Raw genomic sequence first — 24,981 nt, 5'->3', positions numbered from 1 at the left:
GAAACGTTTGCTGGATTTTACTGAAGGTAGGGCCTTTCTTTTTAAAGATAGACAATCTGATGTTCAATAGAGAAAAGGAATGGCACTTTTCTCAGATCCCCGGAAATATTCATTTCCTGAAGGTTAAGGTTACTGGTGTTATGGGGGAAGGGAAGGGAGAGTGTTTTAGGGAGCCGGCCTACTTGCCAAGGCAAGGTTTCCCTCAAGGCATCTATACGGCCTGTATGGGTTCGCTAGGAATGCTACAACACAGTGCCACGCGCTCGGGTGGCTTAAAGGGAAATGTATTGTGTCAAGGTTCTGGAGACCGGGAGCCGGCACGTTGGTAGTGGTGTTTCCTTCCAAACCTCTGAGGGAGAATTTGTTCCATCTTGTCCCCTCGTGAGCTGCAGGCTTCGGCATTGCTTGGCTCATAGAAGCATCACGCCAGGCTATTCTTCACCCTCACGGGGTGGCCTCCCTGTGTGCCTGCCCAGACTTCAGCTAGACTGCATTAGACCCCGCCAGCTCTAGCACAACCTGCAATGACCCCGTTTCCAAAGAAGGTCACATTCTGAGGTCCAGGAGGCTAGGACTTCAACGTAGGAGTGTTAAGGGCCACAATTCAGCCTGAATTGTCAACCTGAATTCTCTGAATAAAGCTTTGCTTTTCTGGATTTTTTTTTCCCCAATCCTTGTAGCAAGTAAGCGCAAAGAGATAGCAGCGCGTCCGGCTGCCTGACACCGTCTGTGGTGGGAGTTGGCTACGTCGCTGAGGTGCAGTGTTGTTGGGAACGAATTGCGTCCTGTTCGTTTTCCTGGAAACTCTTACTGATTCCATCAGCTTCCACAGCAAAAGGCATCTCCATTTCAGCGAACCGATTGCAGAGTTTCTGATATGCTGCTCTGATCTCAAGCTCTGGTTTTCCGGGGTAGTCGAGAGATGGCCAGCTAGGCTTAGAATCCAAGCTTTCGGAAGCTGGAAGGACCTCATCAAGTTCAAAGTCCTGGTATTTAAAGAGGAGGAAACAGGAGCCCAGGTAGGCTCTCCTCACTCCGCAGGTCCTGTGTGCCCTTACCGTGCACACAACTTCTCAGTAGGAGAACTCGGCTATCCTGCCTCTTGTTCTAGCTCATTCTTCCACATCCCATGCTGCTTCTCCAGCCATGGCGGCCATGGGCCCCTGGGAAACAAAAGGTCTCAAATTCCTGGTGCCTCTGGGGGCTTTGCTCAAGCTAGAGAGCACAGCCCCCTCTTTTCAGCGCATGCTGCTTACCTGGGGGTGTTTCCTGGACTGCTCCTCCTAGAATTTGTTTTATGCCCCTAAGCTTTACCCCTGGGACCTACTTAAACAGATTATCTCTCAACTCCATGGATAAGCGCTCTGGGAAGGAAATTAATTCTGATACTAAAGTCTGCCAGATATGAACAGAAAACATGTTTTTCCAAGAGAGCAGAAATGATTCAGTGTTGTAAAGCCCAAGAGAAATTTCTCTGATTGTCAAGGTTTTTAATTTTTTGTTGTTTTGGTTTTTTTATATTTTATAATAATGATACATGTACTTGTTTTTTTTTTTTTTAGCATTTATTATATCTCTCATTTTTTCCAAAGATTTTTAAGTCCTTGACCCCGCCATCTATAAACTATTTACTGACTTATATTTTGCTTTTAGCACAGTCCCTGGAGCAGAGTAGGCACTCAGTCTACATTTGGATGAATGACTTAACAATTTGGGGAATAGAAAAGCAGATACAGTTTTGATGCTGACAGTTCATTATTGGAAAATAATATATGTTAAAGCGCACACCTCAAGTGTGTATCGTTCCACGAGTTTTGACAGGTGTGTACACACAGGTGACCGTCACCCAGATCAAGATAACATTCCCTTCACACTAGAAAGTTCCCTTCTGCCCCTTCCCAGTCAGGACGCCCACAGTCATGGACACATTCTCCTCTGTTTTCTTCCAGAAGCTGAACAGTTTTAGCTTTCCTATTTTGTCTGTAATCCATCTTGAGTTAATTTTTGTGCACAGGGTAGCAGAGTTTCTCTGGCTATTGCATAATAACTACATCTGCTTCTCTCGATTAAGTCAGATAATCATGACCTGCTATAGTCATAGATTGGTCACTTCAAAACGGGTCTTTTGCTCTCCATTTGTCTTTCGTAAATTGAACCACTGTGGCTGAGAATATCTTAGAAGCACAGCAAATAGCTAATTCTCTGCAGCGGTTGGCATTCTGGAGGCAGTCTGTGTAGGGCGTGGCTCCAGGCGTCAGGCCTGGGTAAGACCCAGGGGCCACCATTTGTTGTCTGTGGTTTGAGGACTTCGCCTTAATACTCACATTACAAACAAAGGAAGCGACCCAACTAACAGGGTTATCTTTACTGATTAAATGAAATAACGCACGCAGTACAGTCGTCACAGTGGAAACATACTGCCAGTGACCAATCCCAGGTTCAAAGGCGTGTGGGAAGACAAATAAATTTCCTAGGAATACGTGATAGGAAAGGTCCCTGAATTTGGAGGAGGGCTCCTTTTAGGAGGAGGTTTCTTCCTCCAACCCCCTCCCCCTAACATGCTCCTCATTCGTGTGTGTGTGTGTGTGTGTGTGTGTGTGTGTGTTTCTCAGCTGCTGGGGGCGGGGAGGGGACCCTCAGCTGCCACCAGGTCTCAGAACAAGGAACAGTGTTTCGGCTTCCTGTTCCCCGAACTCGGAGACCTGGCGGCTCAAATTCACTTCTCTCTTCATCTGCCAGGTCAAAGTGCTGCTCTTTGTGCTGTGACTGCCATAGGCTCCGCGCCTCGGGCGTTCACTTCCGTGGGGAGAGGGGCAGGTTAAACCCAAGCGGTGCACCCACAGGGCAGCCATCAGTGGATTCCCAAGGGAGTGACTGCGCTCCGCCTGCCTCCGCTGGGAACAGGCAGCCTCTGTGTCTAAAAATAGCAGAAGTAGGAGAGCTGCGTAGAGCAGCCGCCGTGTGCATGGCTGACAAGGAGAAAAGACAGGAAGCAGCAGATCCCTCTAGAAGCACCCTGTTTGGTAGGGGGGGTTAGGGAGATGGGTGACTGACGTGTTCGAGACGCAGTGACCACGGCCAGGGGCTGCCCGCTTGTCCAGGGCCACCCTGGGGAGTCTCGCAGACCCGCCCGCACGTGCAGTCCAGGAGCTCACCCTGGAAGAGACGCGCTGTCCTGGCACAGGCGTGAACTTGCATGCTGCCTCCACCCAGGCCATCGGCAGGGCCCGCGGTTCAGCATTTCCCAGCCCATAGCTGCGGGCAGCTCCCCACTCTCTGCACCAGAGGGGAGCTTTCCTGAGCGGGGCACCGGGGGCGGGCTTGATCCTGGCATCAGAAGTGTGTGCCCCTAAGCAGCATCCCTCTCTGGGGCCGAATGAGTAGGCTGCCCTGGTGGGTTTTCTCTACAGAGAGACCTTTCCTGTCCGCTTTTCTCATCACTTAATGGTCTGACGGCTCAACTCAGGAGAGCAGAAAAGGAATTCTTTGCAAACTATTACAATAAACCTGTGCGTTCGGACGTCATCACGGCCCCACCCCCACCAGGGAACAGGTGCAGGTGGAGAGGTGAAACTCACACAACTGCTTTGCGTTTTTATGGAAGAGCGTGACCCTGTGTCTGTCACATTACCTGACCAGTCCCCTGGATGACCCCGTGAGGTGGGCAGGGCCCGCCATTCCCGTTATATATGAGGGAGCCGGCGCCCCATGTCGGGATTTGCCCAGACCGGGGACTCATGATGGGAGGAGCAGAGCTAGTCCCTGGGCCTCCAGCGCAGTCCACGCTCTCTCTCTGGGTCTAATCCGCACGTGGGCAGCCCATTTCTAAAGGGCAGAGACACCCCCCAACGTGAAGCAGCCTAAAACATGGGGACTTTAAGCAGAACTAAAAAGATGACTCCATTTAACCTTGTGGTTGCAAACATTTTTCTTTGCACGGCCCAGGAAGGGTGGTTTGGAATCCAGAGAGGGGAACAACATGGACTCCTTGTTGGCCAGGCATGAACAATATTTCCAGGGCCGTAATAATATAAATTCTGCATGTTAGTTTTCTCATTTTAGAATCAGTACATGGACAAGGCAGGAAAACTGTGGTTGTAACTACAAGATAGAATATAAACAATGTAAACAAGATAGACTATAACAGCCGGGACAAAGTAGAGAGAAAAAATTTTAAAGTCTATCCAATACAAAGTGAGAGAGGAGAGCAGAGATAAAGATAAAAGGGCGCCACCTGGGTGGCTTAGTCAGTTGAGCATCCGACTCAGGTCATGATCTCGTGGCTCGTGGGTTCGAGCCCCGTGTCAGGCTCTGTGCTGACAGCTCAGAGCCTGGAGCCTGCTTTGGATTCTGTGTCTCCCTCTCTCTCTGACCCTCCCCTGCTCATGCTGTCTCTCTCGCAGAAATAAATAAAACATTAAAAAAAAATTTTTTTTAAAGATGAAAGAATGTGAGAAGCTAAAGATATATGGTGTATGGTTGATGGAATTTTAAGAGGTTACTAAGTGTCTCATTCACAAACACAGACTAAATATAAATAGCAGGTGTTGGGAGGAAGTACACTGTAGGAAAGGTATATGTCCTTCCCATTGAATCAATAAATGATGCTTTAGGATAAGAACCACCAGAAATGCTAAAAAGAGAAATCACTGGGGGCGATTATTTCTGCCATGTTAAGTGGGGGAAAGTATCTAAATCATAGGGAAAAATAAGACAATGTCATTGCCCAGATACTTTTATTTCCTACCCCTTCCTTCAATGCTGAGATGTTTCCAAAAGAAAAAGGCTTAAGTAAAACCACGAGAGAAAGAAAATGTTAATCTCCATCCAAGTGGCTCAGTCAGTTGAGCTTCCAACTTTTGATTTTGGCTCAGGTCGTGATCCTGTGGGTTTGGGAGATCAAGCCCCCCATTGGGCTCTGTGCTGACAGCACAGACTCTGCTTGGGATTTGGTCTCTCTCCCTCTCTGCCCCTCCCCTACCTGCACAAGTGTGCTCTTTCTCGCTCTCAAATAAATAAATGTTAAAAAAAATAAACATTTTTAAAAAGTGAAATCACTCAAGGAACTTCCCACCCAGGGAAGGGGGGTAGTTTGGGGGTCAGGACAGGAAGATATTGCTTTCCATCCTAAGTCATTTGTATCAAGTGATGTATTTTTATTACTTTGATAAAAGAAGAGAAAGGCACTGAAAGGTTAACTTTTATTTTTTAGTTTATTTAGAGAGAGCACGAGCAAGGGAAGGGTGAAGAGAAAGAGAGACAGAATCCCAAGCAGGCTCCATGCTGTCCGCACAGAGCCCATGTAGGGCTTGACCCCATGAACCATGAGATCTTGACATGCACTAAAGTGGACCCTTAAGGGACTGAGCCACCCAGGCGCTCCTGAGAGGTTAACTTTTAAAGACAAAAACTGTGGATTGTGCCATATGCCGCCTGAGCAAATGCCCCTTTGAGAATTAGCTATAAAACACTCATTAGGTCTGCAAACAGAAATCAGAGTGTTCCAGCCCATAAAATCATCGATGACTGTTTTCAGCCGTGCAGCCCGGCCCGTGCTCTCCAATGAAGCCAAACGAATGTTGCTGGTAACAGGAGTGTTTTTGTAAATGACAGAGAGGCCTGTGTGACATCAGAGAACCATTGATGGCTGCCTCCCCCTCTCCTGAACAGTTCTTCCCTGTGACACGTGTGCAATGTGTGCAGAGAGCTGAGCCCAGACTGGCTGCAGAGTATTGGCAATTCCTCTGGTTTTACAAGGGAGTAACAGATCTGGGGAGATTAACGGTTTCCTGGACGCCTTGTTGCAAATTAGTCTCAGTTAGCCCTCAGACAGTCTGAATTGAGGGAATTGTGGCAAAAGTTGATGGTGCAGAACCCAGGCAGGCAGCCAGACTCTTCAACCTAGGCCCATAACGTTGCTTCTAGAAATGGACCTTCCCCAGATGGAGGCTAAGGAATAGCCGGCCCTCTGACCCAACCATTGTGCTTAAAGGGCAGTGCTTCCAAGAGAGATGCTCTCACTTACAGTGACCCCTCAAAAGGAGTCTGGAAAACTATCAGATTAGAAATTGATTCCAAATAGGCCTATGCCCAGGAGATCTATAGTACTGTAAGAAAACAGGGCTAAGGAGCAAGAATCTCTCCTAATGTCAGAATGGAAGAGAAACAAACATGAAATTGATCAGTGGCTCAGACATTTAAGTGAAAAAAAATTTTTTTTAATTTTTTTTAACATTTATTTATTTTTGAGAGACAGATCATGAGCAGGGGAGGGGCAGAGAGAGAGGGAGACACAGAATCGGAAGCAGGCTCCAGGCTCTGAGCTGTCAGCACAGAGCCCAACATGGGGCTCAAACCGAAGAACCGTGAGATCATGACCTGAGCCCAAGTCGGACACTCAACCGACTGAGCCACCCAGGCGCCCCGAAAATTCTCTTTAGAACTAATCTTACTTTCCTACTGGAGGCATCTCCAAGGAAGGAGGAATTTGTTGCAGGATATACACCCAGGTGGCTGGGTTGGATGATTTATTCTTGTATTATTGCCTATTTTTGAAAAATCTAATGTTTATTTATTTTTGAGAGAGCGAGAGACAGAGTGTGAGCAGGGGAGGGTCAGAGAGAGAGGGCGACACAGTCTGAAGCAGGCTCCAGGCTCTGAGCTGTCAGCACAGAACCCAATGCTGGTCTTGAACCCACAAACCATGAGATCATGACCTGAGCCGAAGTCAGACACTTAACCGACTGAGCCACCCAGGTGCCCCTCCCTGTTTTAATAATTACATTTCATTAATTTTTTGAAGAAGCAACGGACATACACATTCAAGTTTATAGTAGAAAGGTTCTGAAGCACAAATAACACTTTGTGTTCTATGTGAAGTGCTTCTTGATTAGGAAAGATACGGCTTTGTCTTCAGTAGTGTATCTGACCCTTATTAACCTCTTTCCTAAAAACATAACAATGTTAAAATGAACTGTTTTTCATATCAGCTTCAGCTGAAGCCCAGAACAAACCTATAGGACTTGCAAAGCAAATGGCCAGAAGCCAGGTGTGCAACTGGGAGCTGACTATCCCCCCTCCAACCTTTAAAAAGGGTTAGAGGAGGGGAGCCTCGTGGCTCAGTCGGTTCAGCGTCCGACTCTTGATTTCAGCTCAGGTCATGATCTCACGGTCTGTGGGATCAACCCCTACGCCTGACTCTGTGCTGATAGCACGGAGCCTGCTTGGGATTCTTTCTCTCCCCCTGTCTCTGTCCCTCCCCATTTGCTCTCTGTCTCAAAAATAAATATTTAAAAATTTTGGGGAAAAAAAAGAGGTTAGAGAAGCCAAGAAATGAGTGGGGCGGTTAGCATGCGATCATTAGACAGGGCTGTCAGGGAGTGGGGGGTGCCTCTCCAAGCCCAGGAAAAGGCACGTCAGTAGGATACTTCGGAGGGAAGGATAGTGCCCCATGGAGTGAGGACATATATGTGTCCCCTTGTGTCCTGACTCATGCCTCAGATCCTTAAAAGTCCACTGGCAGAGCATGAGAAGTTTGCTGTTTACAGATGGTCTACACCCCTCACTCCCTTATATCTCTTTTCCGCGCGTTAGGTGTTTGTCTTCCTCCATACCATGTAAATTCCACGAGGCAGAGACACTGATTTTCATCTCTGCTCCCTCCTAGCCCCTAGCCCAGTATGCATGAAAGGGCGTTTGTGTGGTACGTTCGTGACGCGAATCACTCCCAACACCCCTGCGTGTTTGGTATTATTCTCATTTTCTATGTGGGAAAGAGCCTCCAGTTCCAGAGAAGTTAAAAAAGTTATCCAGTATCCCCTACAACCAAGCAGAAGAGCCAGAATTCAAAGCTAGTTGTCTCGTTCCAAAGTTCCCCCCAAAAAAAGAACTTGCTTTTTCTGCTCAGGTAGCTGTTTTCCCAAAATGCATTCTCCCCTTTTCTCAGGCGGTAGGTGGTACCTGATGTAATCGTTTTAGGGAGGTTACATGCCAGTTTTGTACTCTGATCTCACTCAGTATGTACTGAGTAAGGAGGATAGCAAATATAAAGAAAGATTAGTGAATTGGTCATGTAGCTCAGTGCCAGGATGTATTAATGTCAGATTATTTTGAATGCATTTAATGGGACTTAAGTGTATAAATGCCTGACATCTGACATAGGGCTGTATGTATTTTACAGAGTTCTCCTGTCATTTTTTAAACTAAAATGTCGGAAGCTTAAATAACTATTGTTCTTGTTAATTATGTACATTTACCATAAAATTTCCCATCCTAATCATTTTTTATTTTTTTAATGTTTGAGAGAAAGGGAGACACATGCCGAGTTGTGAGTGGGGGAGGAGCAGAGAGAGAGGGAGACACAGAATCCGAAGCAGGCTCCAGGCTCTGAGCTGTCAGCACAGAGCCTGACACGGGGCTCGACCCACAAACCATGAGATCATGACCTGAACTGAAGTCCAGTGCTTAACTGAGTGAGCCACCCAGGTGCCACGCCATCTTAACCATTTTTAAGCATGTAATTCAGTAATGTTAGGTGCACTCACAGTGTGTATCCAGTCAAGGTTTTTAATTTATTTTGAGAGAGAGAGTGTGCACAAGTGGAGAAGGGGCAGAAAGAGAGGGGGGAGAGAGAGAGAGAGAGAGAGAGAGAGAATCCCAAGCAGGCTGCACACCACCAGTGCAGAGCCCGACATGGGGCTCAAACTCCCAAACCATGAGATCCTGAGCTGAAGTCAGCTGCTTAACTGACTGAACCACCCAGACGCTCCCTCCAGAACTCTTCTCATCTCACAGGACTCAATGTCCCCTGAAGTGACTCCCCATTCCCCCAGCCCCTGGCCACCCCCATTCATTCACCTTTCTACCTCTGTGAGTTGAATTACTCTAGGGGCCTCATAAGTAGAATGATACAGTGTCTGTATTCTCATGACTTGCCTATTTCACTTAGCACCATGCTCTACACGTTCATCCATTGAAATGTCAGAACTCACTTCCTCTACAAGGCTGAATAATTCTGCATTGTGTGTACGTATCGCATTTTGTTCATCTGTTTCCTCCTCTGAGTTTCTTCGCCTATTGGCTGCTGTGAGTAACGCTGCTCTGAACAAGGGTGTATTTGTTCACTAGGGCTGCCTTAACCACACAGCCTAGACTAGGTAGATTAAACAACAGAAATGTATTTTCTTATAACTCTGGGAATTAGAAGTCTAAGATCAATATGGCAGCAAGTTTGGTTTCTTGTGAGGTCTCTCCCTTTTGCCTTCAGTCTTTTCTACATGTACGTATCTCTTCTTAAGCACACCAGTCATATTGGATTAGAGCCTTTCCCAATGATTTCATGACCCTTAATTAACCTCTTCAAAGACCTTATCTACAGACACGTGGTGAAGTACTGGAGGTTAGGGCTTCGAGAGAGGAATGGGGGGAGGGGCGTGGGAGACACACTCTTTAGCCTATAACACTGGGTGAACAAATACATGAGACTCTGTTTTCAGTTCTTTGGGGGGTATATACCCAGAAATGGGATTGCTGGATCATATGGTAATTCTATTTTTAACTTTTAATATTTATTTTTGAGACAGAGTGCAAGCAGGTTGAGGGGCAGAGAGAGAGAGGGAGACACAGAATCCGAAGCAGGCTCCAGGCTCCGAGCCGTTAGTACAGAGCCCGACTCAGGGCTTGAACTCATGAACCGTAAGGTCATTGGATGCTTAACAGACTGTGCCACCCAGCCTCCGTATTTTTAACTTTTCAAGGAAGAATACTGTTTTTATGTTAAGTGTGTTCTGCCTACTTTCCTCCAAACCTTTCTGGCCATCATTACTCTCCTGGAGCAAAGATCCATGCAGTCACATCCAACCCCATATCCCGCCTTCGCTTCTCCTGGATCCTAGAGTTACTTTCCAGCTCCCAGGCACATCTGCTTTCGCTACATCGGTGTCTGCAATGGCCTGTCTCTAAAGTGTGACCTTGGGCCAGTTACTGCACTCGCCCTGGACCTAGGTTTCCTCCTCTGTGAAGTAGAGGTATGGGGCTGACACATATGAGAGGGGCCAGGCAGACGTGATGTAAACATGTGGAAGAGTCCGGGTACGAAGCAGAGAGTGGTGGGCTCCTTGGGGAAGAGGCCGGGATGTTCCCAGTTTAAAGCAGGCAGGTGCAGCCTCCCTGCTACCCAGAAAGGTGGGCTAAGAGTTGCCAGCTGTGGAAAACTGGGTTTGGGGTTGGGGGGGTCCTGTTTCCTAATTTAGCAATAATTCAAACTAAAAAAATCTCTTTGGGCCCACGGCACACTTCTCTCAGCCACAGTGGTTCTGGGGGTCAGCAGGCCACAACCTCTGAGCTAGACGTCCTTCAGAATGGAGGTCCCCTGAGTTGTGCAATGTCCTGTGACATTGCAGAGGGTCCCCCAGGCTTCTGTAGACCTGAACGCAAGGTCTGTTCACCCCGCAGTGTGCCATCTCAGCCCAGTGCTCTCGTGTTGCCTGGTCTGCTGGAATTTCTTTCTCTGTTAGGAAAAAGAAAATGTTTAAGGGGCACCTGGGTGGGCGCAGTAGGTTAGGCATCCGACTCCGGCTCAGGTCATGATCTCACAGTTCATGGGTTCAAGCCCCGCGTCAGGCTCTGTGCTGACAGCCTGGAGCCTATTTCTGATTCTGTGTCTCCCTCTCTCTCTGACCCTCCCCTGCTCACGCTGTCTCTCTCTCTCTCTCTCTCTCTCTCTCTCTCTCTCTCTCTCAGAAATAAATGAAAAACATTAAAAATTTAAAAAAAGAAAAGAATATGTTTTCTGGATTACTAACAGATTAATCAGGGATTTATTCCAAACAGTTCAAAAGTTTATTCTGTCGGATCGCTGATATTTCTGGACACTGAGAGATGGAAGTTTAAAATCATGATCCTTTGGTACCTCATGAAACTTTTTTTCCTCTTTTATGTTGTTTCACATACTATAAAATTCACCCATGTAAATTATAGAGTTTGGTAGCTTTAGTATATTCACAGAGTTGTGGAGGACTAGAATCTCATTTTAAAGTATTTGAAATGTCCCAGAAAGAAATGCCACACCTGGGGCACCTGGGTGGCTCAGTCAGTTAAGCATCCAACTCTTTTTATTTTTAATGTTTATTCATTTATTTTGAGAGAGAGCATGCTTGTGCAAGTCGGGGAGGGGCAGAGAGAAAGGGCAAGAGAGGATCCCAAGCCGGCTCCACACTGTCAGCACAGAGCCCAACGCAGGGCTCGATCTCATGAACCATGAGGTCATGACCTGAGCCAAAATCAAGAGTCAGGCACTTAACTGACTGAGTCACCCAGGCACGGCAGGCGTCCAGACTCTTGATTTCAACTCAGGTCGTGATCTCATGGTTTGTGAGATCGAGCCCCAAGTCTGTTCCCTGCTAACAGCTCGGAGCCTGCTTGGGATACTCTTCCTCTCCCTCTGCCCCTCCCCAACTTGTACAGTCTCACACATGGGTGTGCATAAGCACGCGCTCTCAAAATAAAATAAACTTTAAAAAACACTTTAAAACTTTAAACAAAAAAACCCAATAGTAGTCATTCCTGTTCTCCCTCACCTCACCCCCACCCCCGGCAACCACTTATCTGCCTTCTGTCTCTTCTAGATTCACCTGTTCTGTACATTTCACATAAATGAAATCATACATTACGTGGTCCTTTAGGACCAGCTTCTTCCATTTAGCATGACATTTTCCACATTCATCCATGTTGTCGCATATATCTGTCCATTTTTTAAATTGCTGAATGATATTCCACTGTAGGAATTATTTATCCATGCATCAACTGATGGACATTTGAGTTATGAACACTTTGGGGCTATTCTGAAGCCTGCCTACTGGGAGCATGCATGTATAGGTCTTGGTGTGGACGTATGTTTCCATTTTTCTTGGCTATTTATCTGGGCATGGAATTACTGGATCGTATGGTTTTCAGGACCCACCACAGTTTTCCACAGCAACTGTACTTTTCTACATCATCTGCAGCATAGGACCCCCCTCCTCTCCGGCTCCTGTGATCATCTGTCTGTTTTATAGCCAGCCTCGTGGCTGTGAAGCAGTATCTTGCTGTCATTTTTATTTGCATTCCCCTAATGAGTGGAGATGTTGAGCACTGTTTCCTAGGCTTATTGGCCATGTGTGGATCTTCTTTGGAGAAGTGTCAGTTCCGATCCTTTACTCATTTTTCAGTTGGGTGATTTGCGTTTGTGTTGTTTTAAGAGTTCCTTACATAACCTGGATTCCAGTCCCTGTGAGCCTCATTTTCATCCCCCAAATATAACGACGCTCAGAATATTCTGTTGGGATAGGAAAAGAATCCTAATACATGTGAGAAAGAATACAAATAGAGTGGTTTTTTTTTTTCTTCGTGGATACCTGTTTGGTTTTATCAAATTCGATCAGATAATAACTGAGGAAATCTGGTACTTCTTGTTTTCTATAATCACAGTGCATTTTAGCTAAAATAATTGATAAGTGTACCTGTTAAATCGCAAAGAATAACTTTTTTCTCAACCATGCTAGTAGCTTACTCATAGTTACCAAAAATAGAAGATAAATATTAGACCGGAAAATATGTAAGTTTACTTCTAGGGCACTGCCTGGGTCACAAGAAGACAGGAGAAAAAGAAAGACACTTTTAGCTGTTTTTATGCTACATGTATTGCCATTAAAAAATTAAAAATTTTGTAAGAAAAATCACTTCCAGGGGCACCTGGCTGGTTCAGTCCATAGAGCATACAACTCTTGATCAAGAGTTCAAGCCCCACATTAGGCATAGGTCCTATTTAAAGAAAAATCACTTCCAGAATCTTCTTGGATATACCCTTAAATATCACAACTAAAAACTCAGGTAGGGGAAAACTCAGTTTTGAACTTCATCACATAAATTCTATGTTTATAAAATACCCCAGAGATTTTTTAATTACATAAAAATAAAACAGGAACCAAACAGACAGGGATAAAAATCAAAAGTCATACCACACTCCTATACTGACCACCTTGTTTCTGGCTTTGATGTTTAAGTAGATAATTCATTCATCTTTTTGGAGTGACAGCATAGGGGTTGAAAAGCAGAAGGCAGTGAAAGCCCATCATTGCATCCTTACTTTTGACCCAAAAAATAACTTGAGCAATATTCACTGCCACACGGTGCCAAAGCATTCTCCCTTGAAGGCCAACAGTCTACTAAACCAAGACATTGCTCCGGGTTTACAGTACGAGCCACCTGGGTGGCTCAGTTGTCGGGCGTCCAACTTCAGCTCAGGTCATGATCTCACTGCTCATGAGTTCAAGCCCCGTGTGGGGCTCTGTGCTGACGGCTCGGAGCCCGGAGCCTGCTTTGGATTCTGTGTCTCCCTTTCTCTCTCTCTGCCCCTCCCCCACTTGTACTCTGTGTCCCTCTCTCCAAAATAAGCATTAAAGATTTATGAAGCCACCAGCTCCATGGAGAGAGAGGCCACACCCGCCCTGCTCTTTCAAGTCCATCGAAACAACCTCTGTGGCCCACACTGTGGGGTTTTTGAAAACGAAGAGGACTTTTTTTTTTTTTTTTTACAGTATCCAGAATATAAGAAAACCTGTCCAGGCAGAATACAGTGGCTTTGACCCCCTCCTTTTCGCGTTCTCCCGCATCACCAGATGAGAGGGCAACGGGAGACTCCAGTGCCCTTCTCACTTCTTCCGTAGTGTTTTCACAATGATTGTTTCAGTGTCTTTTGTGATCAGAAAAAAATGCAAATGAACCTGATTTATTAAGACCCATACGATTCTAATGATCCTTTTTTTTTTCTTAATACTGAAAAGGTCAAGATTTCTAACTATTTGCCATAGCTTCAACTGATGGGTAGACATGTCCAGAAAGAAAATGATGTGTCATCCCGGAGTAGGGAAGGGCAGGGGATTAGAAGGTCCTCACCAGTCTCCTGTTGAGCTGGGAAGCTCTGACAGCAGCTCAGAGGATGGCTTCAGCTAGAGTTCTCAGAAGGGGGGAGCAGGGAGGGGGTCCCTGCAGGTGGCCAGGGCCTTGTCACGGGGGAGGGGACAGGGAGCCGTCTTCCACACTCCTGCTCTCAGCCCCGGGCAGATGGGCTCCGCCTGGCCACGGCCAGCCCCTTGCCACAGCTCACCTGGCCCCCATGGCCCTCTCTCCCACTGCCGTTCGCGACATCGTGTTCTTACAAAATCTTCCGGTGGAAAATTCCCACAGTTTAAAAACCTGAGCTCCTAGCTTAATCCCCAAGGTCAGTACTATCCAAACGGGCCGATTATGTCCACAGGCACCAGGGACTTTCCCACCGTAACCAAACAGGGTGCTTTTCCCTCGAAAATGATTCTCTAGTACGACTGTCTGCCCGCCTTCCTTTGCATCTCTCGTCCTGTTAGCAGAGGCACGTAGGCTGTCCCCACAAGCACATCACATAGCGCTGCGTATCTGTGTAACCCCTCGTTCCCCAGAGTGCAGGCCTTGGACCAGCAGACGAGCATCACCTTGGAGCTTATTAGAAATGCAGAGTGACAGGGCGCCTGAGTGGCTCAGTCGGTTAAATGTCTGACTCTTGGGACCCACAAATTACTTCGCAGAAACGTAAAGTATCTCATGCAGGAAAGCAAAGCAGACACCGATGGTGCCACCAAATTCCTTCCACCAAGTGAGCCTGTCTCCAGGCTGGACCTTATTTCCTTCCAACTCTCAAAATCATTTTTTCTCCCGAAAAGCTTTCCCACACTCTACTTCGTTCGCCACGACGTTGCAAGTCTCCATGGATTTTGCTCTGGGAGGCCACATGCTCACTCTTCTTCTTTCTCTTTCCAGTAAAGGGTTACCTTCCAGTTCAACATTTACCTTGGAAGAGGGGACCATCTACTTGACTTCGGAGCCCAATGCTCTGGAAATGCAGGACGATAATGCCTCCGTGCTCGATGTCTATTTAGTAAGTAATTTTCATGTCTCCCCCTCCCTTCTGGTTGATAGAAGGACCCCGGCCTCAGCAGACACAAGAACAGCTTCTCTTAAGATCAGGTGTGCTTGGGTTTTCAAACATGGCGCTTTGTCACGTCTACAAATAGCGTCTTTCCACAAGCCATGCTCCCCGACAGTTCACATAGGACATTACACTAAAGAATATGTCGGGGAGGATGCAGAATCGGCGTATGTAATAAGAGAACGAGTCCCCTGCTCATGGGGCAAAGGGAGCCTCCTCCAGGTTATTCCCGACAAAGTCAGGCCTTCTGACTCAACCATACCCTCTTGTGTGTGAATGTTCTCGAATTCTGGATTACTGTCTAGGGAAACTGGTAGCTGAAGAGGCGCAGAACTGGATTGTGGGAAAAGCCTGAAGTCAGCACTCAGGAATCTTGGCTCCCTCCCCCAGTTCTCGCCAACCAGCTGCGTGATCTAGACAGGACCTGCTCCGTGCGTCCTTATTTGCCAAAGGAGGGAAATAATGCCTGCCTCCCCGGGCTACGTGGGGAATCAGGAGTGGTCATGGGTGTGAACGCCCTTTGGTGCCTGCCAAGTTGGCTGCAGTGGCTTGACTGAATTATTAGAGGAGGGCTAGAAAGATACATGATGGACTAAACTGTAAAAGAGGAGAAGAGGTGCTTTCCCTATAAAGTACATCCCACACACATTCTCCGCGTCCTTACACACCTGCACAAATAGCCCATGAGACAGGCCAAGTGTTGATTTCAAGGTTTCCACTCTGAAGCTTTGCCAAGCCTGTGTGTACAAGCTCCGTGTTGGGAGCCAGCATGGGAACCCCCCACCCCCACCCCATGCCGCCATTTTACACTTCTCCATATGCCCCAGCCTATCCCTGATTGCCTCGTGTATGCCCTGCAGGACTTAGTCACCGAAAATACTACTCATTATCCCAGAGGCCTCCAGTGTCCTCCCCTCCCCTCCCAAAGTAAGATCCACAGTCCTCAAAGCCCTGCATGGTCTGATCCACCCTGCCTCTACCTTTCTTGCTAATACCATTCCAACCACACTGGCCTTGGTATTCTTCTCATAACCAAGCATGTCTCTGCCTCAGGACCTTTGCATATGATCTTACAGTCTGGACACACTTTCTTTGTTGTTTGATGCTTGCTCCCTTGCTTCCTTCAGTCTCACCTCAAACATCTCCTTCTTAGGGCTTTCCTTGACCTCTTACATAAAGTAGAAGCCCTCTCCCCACAACAACCATTGTGAAAGGACTTTTTAATATATATATAATGTCTGAAGAGCCTGATTGTAGCACTAATAGAATTTTTTTCCGCTGGGCAACAGTTCTCCCCACACTGCCTCCCCCCTTTTAAAGTCAGCTATGGTATGTTGTAAAATCCTTACAGAAGAGTTCATTCCTCTGTACCACTAAGAAGGTAGGGAATTAAATAAGAAAAAAAAGTTTATTGATAATTTTTTGATCCCAGGGGAAGTTTGCTTTTGTAGAGAAGTAGCAGTCGGGAAATCTACAAGGAAAGACCAAGTGAAATCTCACCTTCATGAGCTAAGAGTTCATGCCCCTTGTGTGTTTCTCTTAAAATCCAGATTTGTACCAACTGGGGGCATGGGATACTCCTGAGGGGAATAGAAGATCACCAGGTGGTTAAATGGCCCTGCCCATGCCAGTCCCTTATCTGTTACCCGTATTCCTTTGGTAGAAAGCTGGTCTCATTGGTCATTTCTGTTGTCCCTCCTTGGGATTATCAATTTCATTTATAAGCAAACTGCATATGTGTTTTTATCAGTGTCTAATTTTATTGTGCTTCTTCTGTGCCTGTCTTGGACACTGAAAAGCAAAACCTTTCAGGGAGGGATAATGCTTGCCTCAGGAAGCCACAATATTAATTGCTGGTTGTATTGAAAACACTTGAGCACCAGTTAGAAATCAAGGGATCTGGGAGTTTAGAACCGAAAGAGGCAGTGGTGATGGCTGGCGGCTGCGGTTCCCAAGCGTAGGAAGTGAGAGGAATCAGGCTGCGGGAGGCAGGAGAAATTCTCACCAAGCTTGGAGAAAAGCTGATCTAGCCTAATCCTATTTTGTAGCTCCTCACCAGAAGCCGTTTAACATTTTTCAGTGTTTCCTACAAGCCTGGCAATGTCCTAAATACTTTGTCTTAAGCCGTTTAATCCCCACAGCCCGCGATGTAGCAGATGGAGCTCTGTTTTATGGAGAGATGATCAGTTTGCCCCCAAGTTATGCAACGAAAAAGTAACTGATTGAGCGCTGGGATTCCAATCAGTGGGGTCTCGCCCAAAACCTTTCACTTCCATCTCACTGTTGGTGTTCATTTATAAGTAAATTTCTGTCAAAATAATGATTTTCCAGAACAAAAACAAATGAGAAGAGCAGCAGTATTCTACCTCTTTAAAATCCCTAACTTCTGGTTTAGTAGAAGAGGCTGGATTCTCGTGTGTGTGTGTGTGTGTGTGTGTGTGTATGTCTGCATTAGTCTTTTGCGATCGGACATGCTTCATATGACACTGTGTGCCCACGAGAGGACATGGGAATGAAAAAGCAGGTGACATCTCCCTCCCCCCACTGTCCTAATCCTTAAGTCAGCCCCTTCCCCTACTGAACCCAATGGGACATAAAGCAATGACACAGAAATAGGCACCTGGGTTCTGTCCCCATCTCTGCCTCTCACCAATCATGGACTTGGAATTGCCTACCCTTTTAGGGCCTCAGTTTTCTCATCTATAAAATGGATCATTAACTCACTGGCTCTAGCCTGCTGGGACTCTTTAAATTACATGGACTTGTAGTAAAGGAAATCGGAGACTTCACCAGAATCACAACAGTGGTTTCTCCAAATTGTGCTGTTTCATCACATCCTCTACCCTAAACCTCCACGGTATTTAAATTTTTTGGCAATACATCTAGAAAGTTCTGCACCATTAATTTGTAATTCCAGGTTGTGTTTTCACGCTGGAGGTTTTTATGTTTTATTTCGCGTGCTCTTTTGGTTCCAAAAGGATACAGCTCATTGGCCACCCTTCACCATGTCCCTTTGCCTCCGCACTCAAAGAGGGAAGGGAAACGATAAGCAGAAGGGCATATCGTTGTTTAGCCTTCCTCTGGACCTTATTCGAACCCTCTTAATCAAAGGCATCCTTACTTGGAGGGCAGTTGGAGGCTTCTGTGTTGACACGGTTAGGCATTGTAACCAGACACAGGTGTGTCTCGTCGTATTTCCCCTCTAAGATACAGACCAATCCCCTGGTGCTATTATTTGTATACTAATATATAATATGGTGTAGATCCCTTGAAGATATATATAGGATTTAAAACCAAATAATGTATGCACACCGGGTAACCTATGAAATTCCTTTTAAGGATGCACCCGCATTATACGCTTGTCAGTTGAGCCAGCGAGCTTGCTTTCCGCTGTGATCTGACGTGAAGTTGAAAGCCTAGTTTCCCGTAAAAGCCAGCTAATTGCCCATCCCCCTTACTCTAGCACTGGGTTCAGATTCCATGTTCCAACCATCCTGCCTTGTTTTGAAAAGGCCATTCACCTTCCCTCCACCGAGAGTTCCAGGCTCTCTGACTCATTTGCAAGGATTCAAATCAAGGGAGGGGTTTTTGAAGAGGATTTTACCCGGTGACCAAAGATGCCTTTGCCCTTGAATATTGGGCGGAGGGCACAAATGAGGGTATCACAAAGAATACAGCAGCCATGAGCAGGCTCTGTTGATTGAAAATGGGCAATCAGGCAGTCTTCGGAACAGAGCTCAATTCCACTTTGTGAAAAGTCTCATATTCTCAGGCACTGACGCTGTTCCCGCAGCTTTGAGTTCGCTTTCTAAGGCAGCTCCTTTGCCTGATGTAGACGCAATTTTGCATCAAGGGGAAAGGGCACAACCAACATGCAGCTGAAAAATGTTACGGGTCTGACTAGCAGAGCAGGGCTGGGGCCGTGGGGGATCATGGGATTGCTTTGTTAAGAACACAGAAGTTTGAGAGATGCCACCCAGCAATGATTTTCTTCTCTTTAGTCTCCAGGTTCTACCCTTTTCTCTTTTTACTATTAACATCCTCTCCGTAATATGTCCTTTCATCCAGAGAGGTGTCTGTGCAAGGTGGCTGTTTGAAGTGCAAAAATAGCTGTGGGCAAAGGAGAAGAAACGGTTAAGCCACTTCTTAGCCTTGCCTGGATGGGAGATTAATGCTCTGATGCGCAGCTGTTGGACAGCTTGATTATTTAATGTGTCTTTGGGGTGGCTAATAATACTCTTTGATCACAGGACGAAGAGTGGCAGAGAAGTGAAAATGATTGAATTAACAGCTTACCGTAGCATTATGTATCAGAAAAGCCTGACAAGAAGAAAAACACTTTAAATTAGGTCACGGGGGTCTGAGAAAATCCACGGGCACTTTCTGGCAAAAGAAATAGCATTTGTGGATTTCGCTTCCTGGCACGGAGCTAAAAGACTTGTATGTGGAATATCAGGTCCCTTTAATCACTCCCATTTAGCCAGAGTGGCTGCCGCAAGGGGTGTTTATTTGAAACAGGGGCAAATCTATTGCTTCTCAGCGGAGAGCTACAATCCCCATGAGCCAAAGAGGCTGGTTGGGATTTTGGTAGATTTTAGTGAGAGCACCGGAGGAGGGGGAGGAAAGGCCAACCTCTGCCCCTGGCTTGTAACCAGAATGCAGTTTCCTTCCGCCATACGTCCCCATTGGGAAGAAATGGAGAGATTTCAGCAAGAGCAAAGTGGCACCCTTTGTTTATTCCCAAAAGTGCTTGGCCCCCTTCAGTCATTGACCAAATACTACTTCTAAGACACGCAGAGGAACGGATAAAATGGATCCCAGTGCCTGTACCTATGGCAGCTCTCACAGTTTTCAAATCAATGACGTAATCCATCTGTCTGGGATAGGAAGACTCCCATAGGATTCTGGTTTTAAAAAAAAAAAAAAACCAACAGCATTAAACTACTGTTTAAGGATTAGCTAAGGGCATTGGTAGTCACCCAGGCATACTGGCTTTTCAGTTACATTGCACCCAGCATTAGCAACTGAATGACAGTTTGCAGGGAGGGTAACAGACTATTTTTTCTGTTGGGGCCTAGCTTTGTGGTGATTTCTGCCTTGAGGTCAGCCCTGCAAGTGAGCTTGCCTGAGGCACCTGCATCGGGGCACACCAGGGGTCACCTCACCCCTTGGTGTCTCTATCTTTGCCTCCTGGCGCTGGCCTCTCTCCGCCCACCCACCCCCCGCCCCCCCATCTGCCTCATGCTTCTCTCTGGGATTTCTGTTTCTCTGTTCTTCCTCCTCACGGGCACCAATGTTTGCTAGTCTCCTGAGCCTTTCCAACTCTTGGGCAAAGAGACCAGTCTCCAGCGGTGTGACCTTGAGGCCGCCAGGCCTAGAGCCTGTAGGAACCATACTCAGAATGACCCCACGTTAGGAACAGATGGGTTTAAAGAAAGCAAATTAAAACCTCCCCCTGGGCGAGTGAACAGGGCTGCCGTCATTCATACCATTTCACTCTTGGGGGATCTGAGGAGGAATGGGGCAGATGTGGTAGAAGGGAGAATGTGTATGTATTACCCCCTTTATAAAAGTAAGAAAGACCTCCCAGCGTGTGGTGAACGGTCTGAGAAGGACTCAGGAGTGGGGATCTGAGGGCTTGGCTTCCTTTGGCTTGTCTCTACCTGTGGTCGCTTCGTAGGGCTGCCCGGAAACAAAGAACCCGTATCTCCGTGGCTCAAACAGAAATGTGTCGTCTCCCAGTGGTGAGGCCAGAAGTCCAAGATCAAGGTGGCAGCAGGGTTATGATCCCTGAGAAGGCACTAGAATAGGGTCCTTCCTCCAGCTTCCGGTGGCCCCGCGCGTTCCTTGGCATCCTTTGCCGTGCAGCTCTCGTCTCTGCCTGTGTCTTCACGGAGACTTGTCTGTGTGTCCGCCCCCCAGCCTTCTTCTGTGGCCCGGGAAGCAAAGCCAAAGTGAACCCTGGAGGGGGCTCCTACCACACACGCTTGCAGGAACCGCCCGGCCTGGGACTGTTTTGCCCTTTCAGCAAGCCCTGCTGCCACCTAGTGGTGGAAAGGCACCTGTGCCCGCGGGGCGCACGTTGTGACGCAAGTCCTTGAATCCTAAGAGCACGTGTGCCGTTCAGTGGGCCGTCTCCACGCTGTGCACTTTCTCGCCGATCCTCCGTGCTGCGCGTGCACCGTCCACAGGGCCACGTCCGCGGCCGGGCCCACCCCATCCCGACCCCCGCCACTTTCCAGGTTGCTCTGCAGTCCCTGGTCACGAGCAGGTGCAACTCCAGGGCTCATCTGCCCCAGGATGAGAGCAGGACCCCCTCGGCCGTCAAGGTCAGTTCTTCCCCAGCCTCTTGGAAAGGCCCCTCAGCCGTTTGGGGATTCAGCATAGAAAATGCCCTTCTTACTGTTTAAGCAGCAACTTTATCAGACGATCGACAAATAGAAGGTGGAAAAATCCTTTTCTTCACTTAGGATCTTTGACCAGCCATCCGTTACAGCCTCTCAACTCCTAGGTGGCTGTACTCCCCAGTAAGGGGTAAGACTGAGTATCTTATAGATTTCAACTGGAAAAAAAAAAAAACTTCCTAAATCCCAGGAACGACTGCCATATAAGTAATTTATCTTCTCCCAGTTCTGGAGGCCAGAAGTCAGAGATGAGGATGGTGGTGGGTTTGTTTCCTTCTGAGGGCCGTGGGGCAAGGATCTGTTCCAGACACGGCATCTTGGCTTGTAGGTGGCTGTCTCCTCCCTGTGTCTTCACGTGGTCTTGCCGGTGTGTGACTTTCCCCTTTTGGTAAAGACATGCATCATAGGGCTCTCCCTCATGACCTTATTTTAAGTTCATTATCTCTGTAAAGACCCTTACCTCCAAAGAGGGCCACATTCTGAGGTACTGGCTGTTAGGACTCTTTTGGAGAGATGCAACTCCACCCATAATTGCTTCTGTTGTCTTTTTATAAAGGAAAATGGTAGCAGTCGAAGTGCAGAGACACAAACGCTTGATGGCGGAATAGCTTCTGGTTTCTGCACCTGCGTGGAGGGGGAGGGGCGCTCCGGCCTCTGCACGCCTTCCTTCCCTACGTAGTTCCAACAGTATCCAGTAGGCTCATCCCAGGGTAGTGCTCCTTTTCAAATGAAACCAAGATTATATTCCTGCCCCCCACATTTTCCCACTGCGGCAAAAGCAGGGATCAGAGTGAATTGGGTTGTGGCTCCAGGGCTCTAAGATCTATTAGATGATAAGATAACAATTTTGGACTTACAGTTAGCAGAAGTCACTCGAGTATGGTAAAGTCCAACATCGAACTGTTAGCCCGTAGACCTCACTGATGCCCTCAGGCTTCTCCTGGGTTTTTGGAAAACAATCAACAGGGATCTGTGTTAAAACAGTGCAGCAGCCATAACAGTCTAAAACCTGAGAGGCCATAATGTTAAACTAATTCCCAGGTGTCATCCACAGTGAGTGCCAGCTTCTTCCTGGAGTCTCTTCTCCTCTTCCCTGTAGAGACACACCTCTTATTATTACAGGTTTTACAAATGCAAGGTTTTCGGCTACTCTGGGTTGAAGAAGCCATTCGGTCCCATTTTTTCTGACAGCATTTACTTACTTGGCATCTGTGTGTCACATTCCGGCCATCTTTCCAGTATTTCAGACTTTGTCAATATTCTGTTTTAGTGATCTCTGATAGGTTTAGGGAGCCACTAACCACACTCACCTAAGACAGTGAACTTAATACATGTGTATGTGTGTCCTGACATACCCATCAGCCGTTTCCCTCCCTCTTCCCCTCCTAGGGCCTTCCTATTTCCTGAGGCACAATGATATTGAAGTTAGAGGCCACTGGAGGGTTATTAACTGAGCTAAGCATCCAACTAAAAGGAAGCACCCCATGTCTCTTAAAAGCTAGAAATGATTAAGCTCAGCAAGGAAGCCATTTTGGAAACTGAGATGGCCCGAAAGCTTGGCCTCTTGCAGCAAACAGCCAAGTCATGATTGCAAAGGAAAAGCTCCTGAAGGAAGTGATAAGTGCTTCCAGCGTACACTTAAGTAATAAGAAAGTGAAACAACCTGGGCGCCTTGGTGGTTCAGTTAAGCGTCTGCCTTCGGCTCAGGTCATGATCTCGCAATTCGTGACTTTAAGCCCCGCATTGGGCTCTGTGCTGACAGCTCAGAGCCTGGAGCCTGCTTCAGATTCTCGGTCTCCCCCAGTCATGCTCAGTCTCTCTCAAGACGAAACATTTTAAAAAATCTTTTTAAAAAGTGGAAGAGCCATATTGATGACATGGAGAAAGTTCTAGTGGTCCAGATAGAAGGCCATATCGCCCCCAACATCACCTTAAGCCAAAGCCTAATGCAGGCAAGGCCCTGACTCTCTTCCATTCTGTGAAGGCTGAGAGAGGTGAGGAAGCTGCAGAAGAAAAGCTTGAAGCCAGCAGGGGTTGCTTCTTGAGGTTTAAGGAAGGAAGCCATCTCCACGGCATAAAAGTACAAGGTGAGGCAGCAAGTGCTGATGGAGGAGCTACAGCTGAGAGAATTAAGGAGGCTACTTTCAATGTAGATACAACAGTCTTCTATCAGGAGAAGAGATCATCTGTGACTTATATAGCTGGAGAAGAGAAGTCAATGCCTGGCCTGAAAGCTTCGAAGGACAGGCTGACCATCTTGTTTGAGGCCCCTGGGAGTTGATGTTGAAGCCAGTGCTCATGTACCATTTTGAAAATCCTAGGGCCCTTAGGAATGATGCTAAGTCTACCTTCCTGTGCTCTCTAAATGCAACAAAGCCTAGATGACAACCTATCTGTTTAACATGGTTTACTGAATATTTCAAGCCCACCATTGAGACAATTCAGAAAACAATATGCCTTTCAAAATGTTCCTGCTCACTCACAACGCACCTGGTCACCCAACAGCTCTGTGGGAGATGGATAATAAGATTGCGGTTTTCATACCAGCTAACAAAACATCCGTTCTGGAGCCCATGGATCAAGGAGTTGTTTTGTTTTGAGTTTCAAGTCTCAAAAAAGATATTTCATAAGGCTCTAGCTGCCGTAGATAGTGATTCCTATGACCTGGGCAGAGTACATTGAAAATGTTCTGAAGAGATTTACTCGATGCCATAAGGAACATACGTGACTCATGGGAAGAGGTGAAAATATCAGCCTAAGTACAAGTTCGGAAGAAGCTGATTCCGGTCTTGAGGGAGGACCTTGAGGGAATCCGGGCCTCCACGGAGTCCGTAACTGCAGAGGTGGGAATCACAAGGGGCCTGGAGCCTGAAGGGGGGACTGAATGGCTGCCACCTCTGGATAAAACCTGAACAGACGAGGAGTTGTTTCTTGTGGATAAGCAAAGAAAATGATTTCCCGAGATGCAATCTCTTCCTGAAGACGATGCCGTGGAGATTATTGAAATGAGAGCCAAGAATTTAAACTAGTAGGCACACTTGGTGGATTAAACCACCGCAGGGTTTGAGAAGATGGACTACGATTTTGAAAGAAGTTCGACTGTGGGGAAGATGCTGTCCACCAGCCCCACATCCCCTACAGACACGATTCAGGAAAGGAAGAGCCAGTCGCTACAGTGGACTTCATTGTCATCTTTTAAGAAATTGCCACAGCCACCCCCACCTTCAGCCACCAGCACCCTCATCAGTCAGCAGCCACCAGCATCAAGGGAAGATCCTCCACCCACAAAGAGATGACAGTGTTGTTGGAGGCTCAGATGACCGCATTTTTAGCAAATAAGGGTTTTTAATTAAGGTAGGTTCGTTGTGTTTTAGACGCAGTCCTGTTGCACACCTAGCAGACTATGGTATACACGTGCTTTGTGTGTGCCCCACAAAACCCAGTGGTTTCTCTGTTTCAACATTCATTTCATTGCGGGGATCCGAAACCTAACCCCAGCATCCCCGGAGTGCGCTCTGCTGGTTGGCGTGGAGCTCTGATCGGGCATTTAACGGTTGGTAAGAGGCCAGGCACGCCATG

General features: G+C 47.1%; 1 protein-coding gene and 1 long non-coding RNA gene across 7 annotated transcripts in view; one reads left to right on the top strand and one right to left on the bottom strand.

Moving 5' to 3' along the window:
• Positions 1–24,981, top strand: part of PIP5K1B (phosphatidylinositol-4-phosphate 5-kinase type 1 beta) — a 307,134-nt gene that overhangs the window by 271,362 nt on the left and 10,791 nt on the right. For all 4 annotated transcript variants that reach the window (XM_077759415.1, XM_077759417.1, XM_077759416.1 and 1 more), the window contains one exon: positions 14,830–14,947. In XM_077759415.1, coding sequence (XP_077615541.1) covers positions 14,830–14,947 — 118 coding nt within the window. The remainder of the gene's footprint in view (positions 1–14,829; positions 14,948–24,981) is intronic.
• LOC144227701 (uncharacterized) overlaps positions 19,716–24,981 on the bottom strand; it is a 53,066-nt gene continuing 47,800 nt past the window's right edge. Inside the window, exons 3-4 of one of the 3 annotated variants that reach the window (XR_013334023.1) lie at positions 22,260–22,342; positions 19,716–19,902 (exon numbers count right to left, since the gene is read on the bottom strand). This is a non-coding gene — a long non-coding RNA (uncharacterized LOC144227701). Of the gene's footprint in view, positions 19,903–21,298; positions 22,343–24,981 lie in introns of those variants that run through there. The other 2 variants (XR_013334024.1, XR_013334022.1) reach the window with 2 other exon arrangements.

Source organism: Crocuta crocuta, unplaced genomic scaffold (genome assembly GCF_008692635.1).
Source record: "Crocuta crocuta isolate KB4526 unplaced genomic scaffold, BGI_CrCroc_1.0 scaffold41, whole genome shotgun sequence".
NCBI classification, from domain to species: Eukaryota; Metazoa; Chordata; class Mammalia; order Carnivora; family Hyaenidae; genus Crocuta; species Crocuta crocuta.
This window is presented reverse-complemented; position numbering and strand designations above follow the sequence as displayed.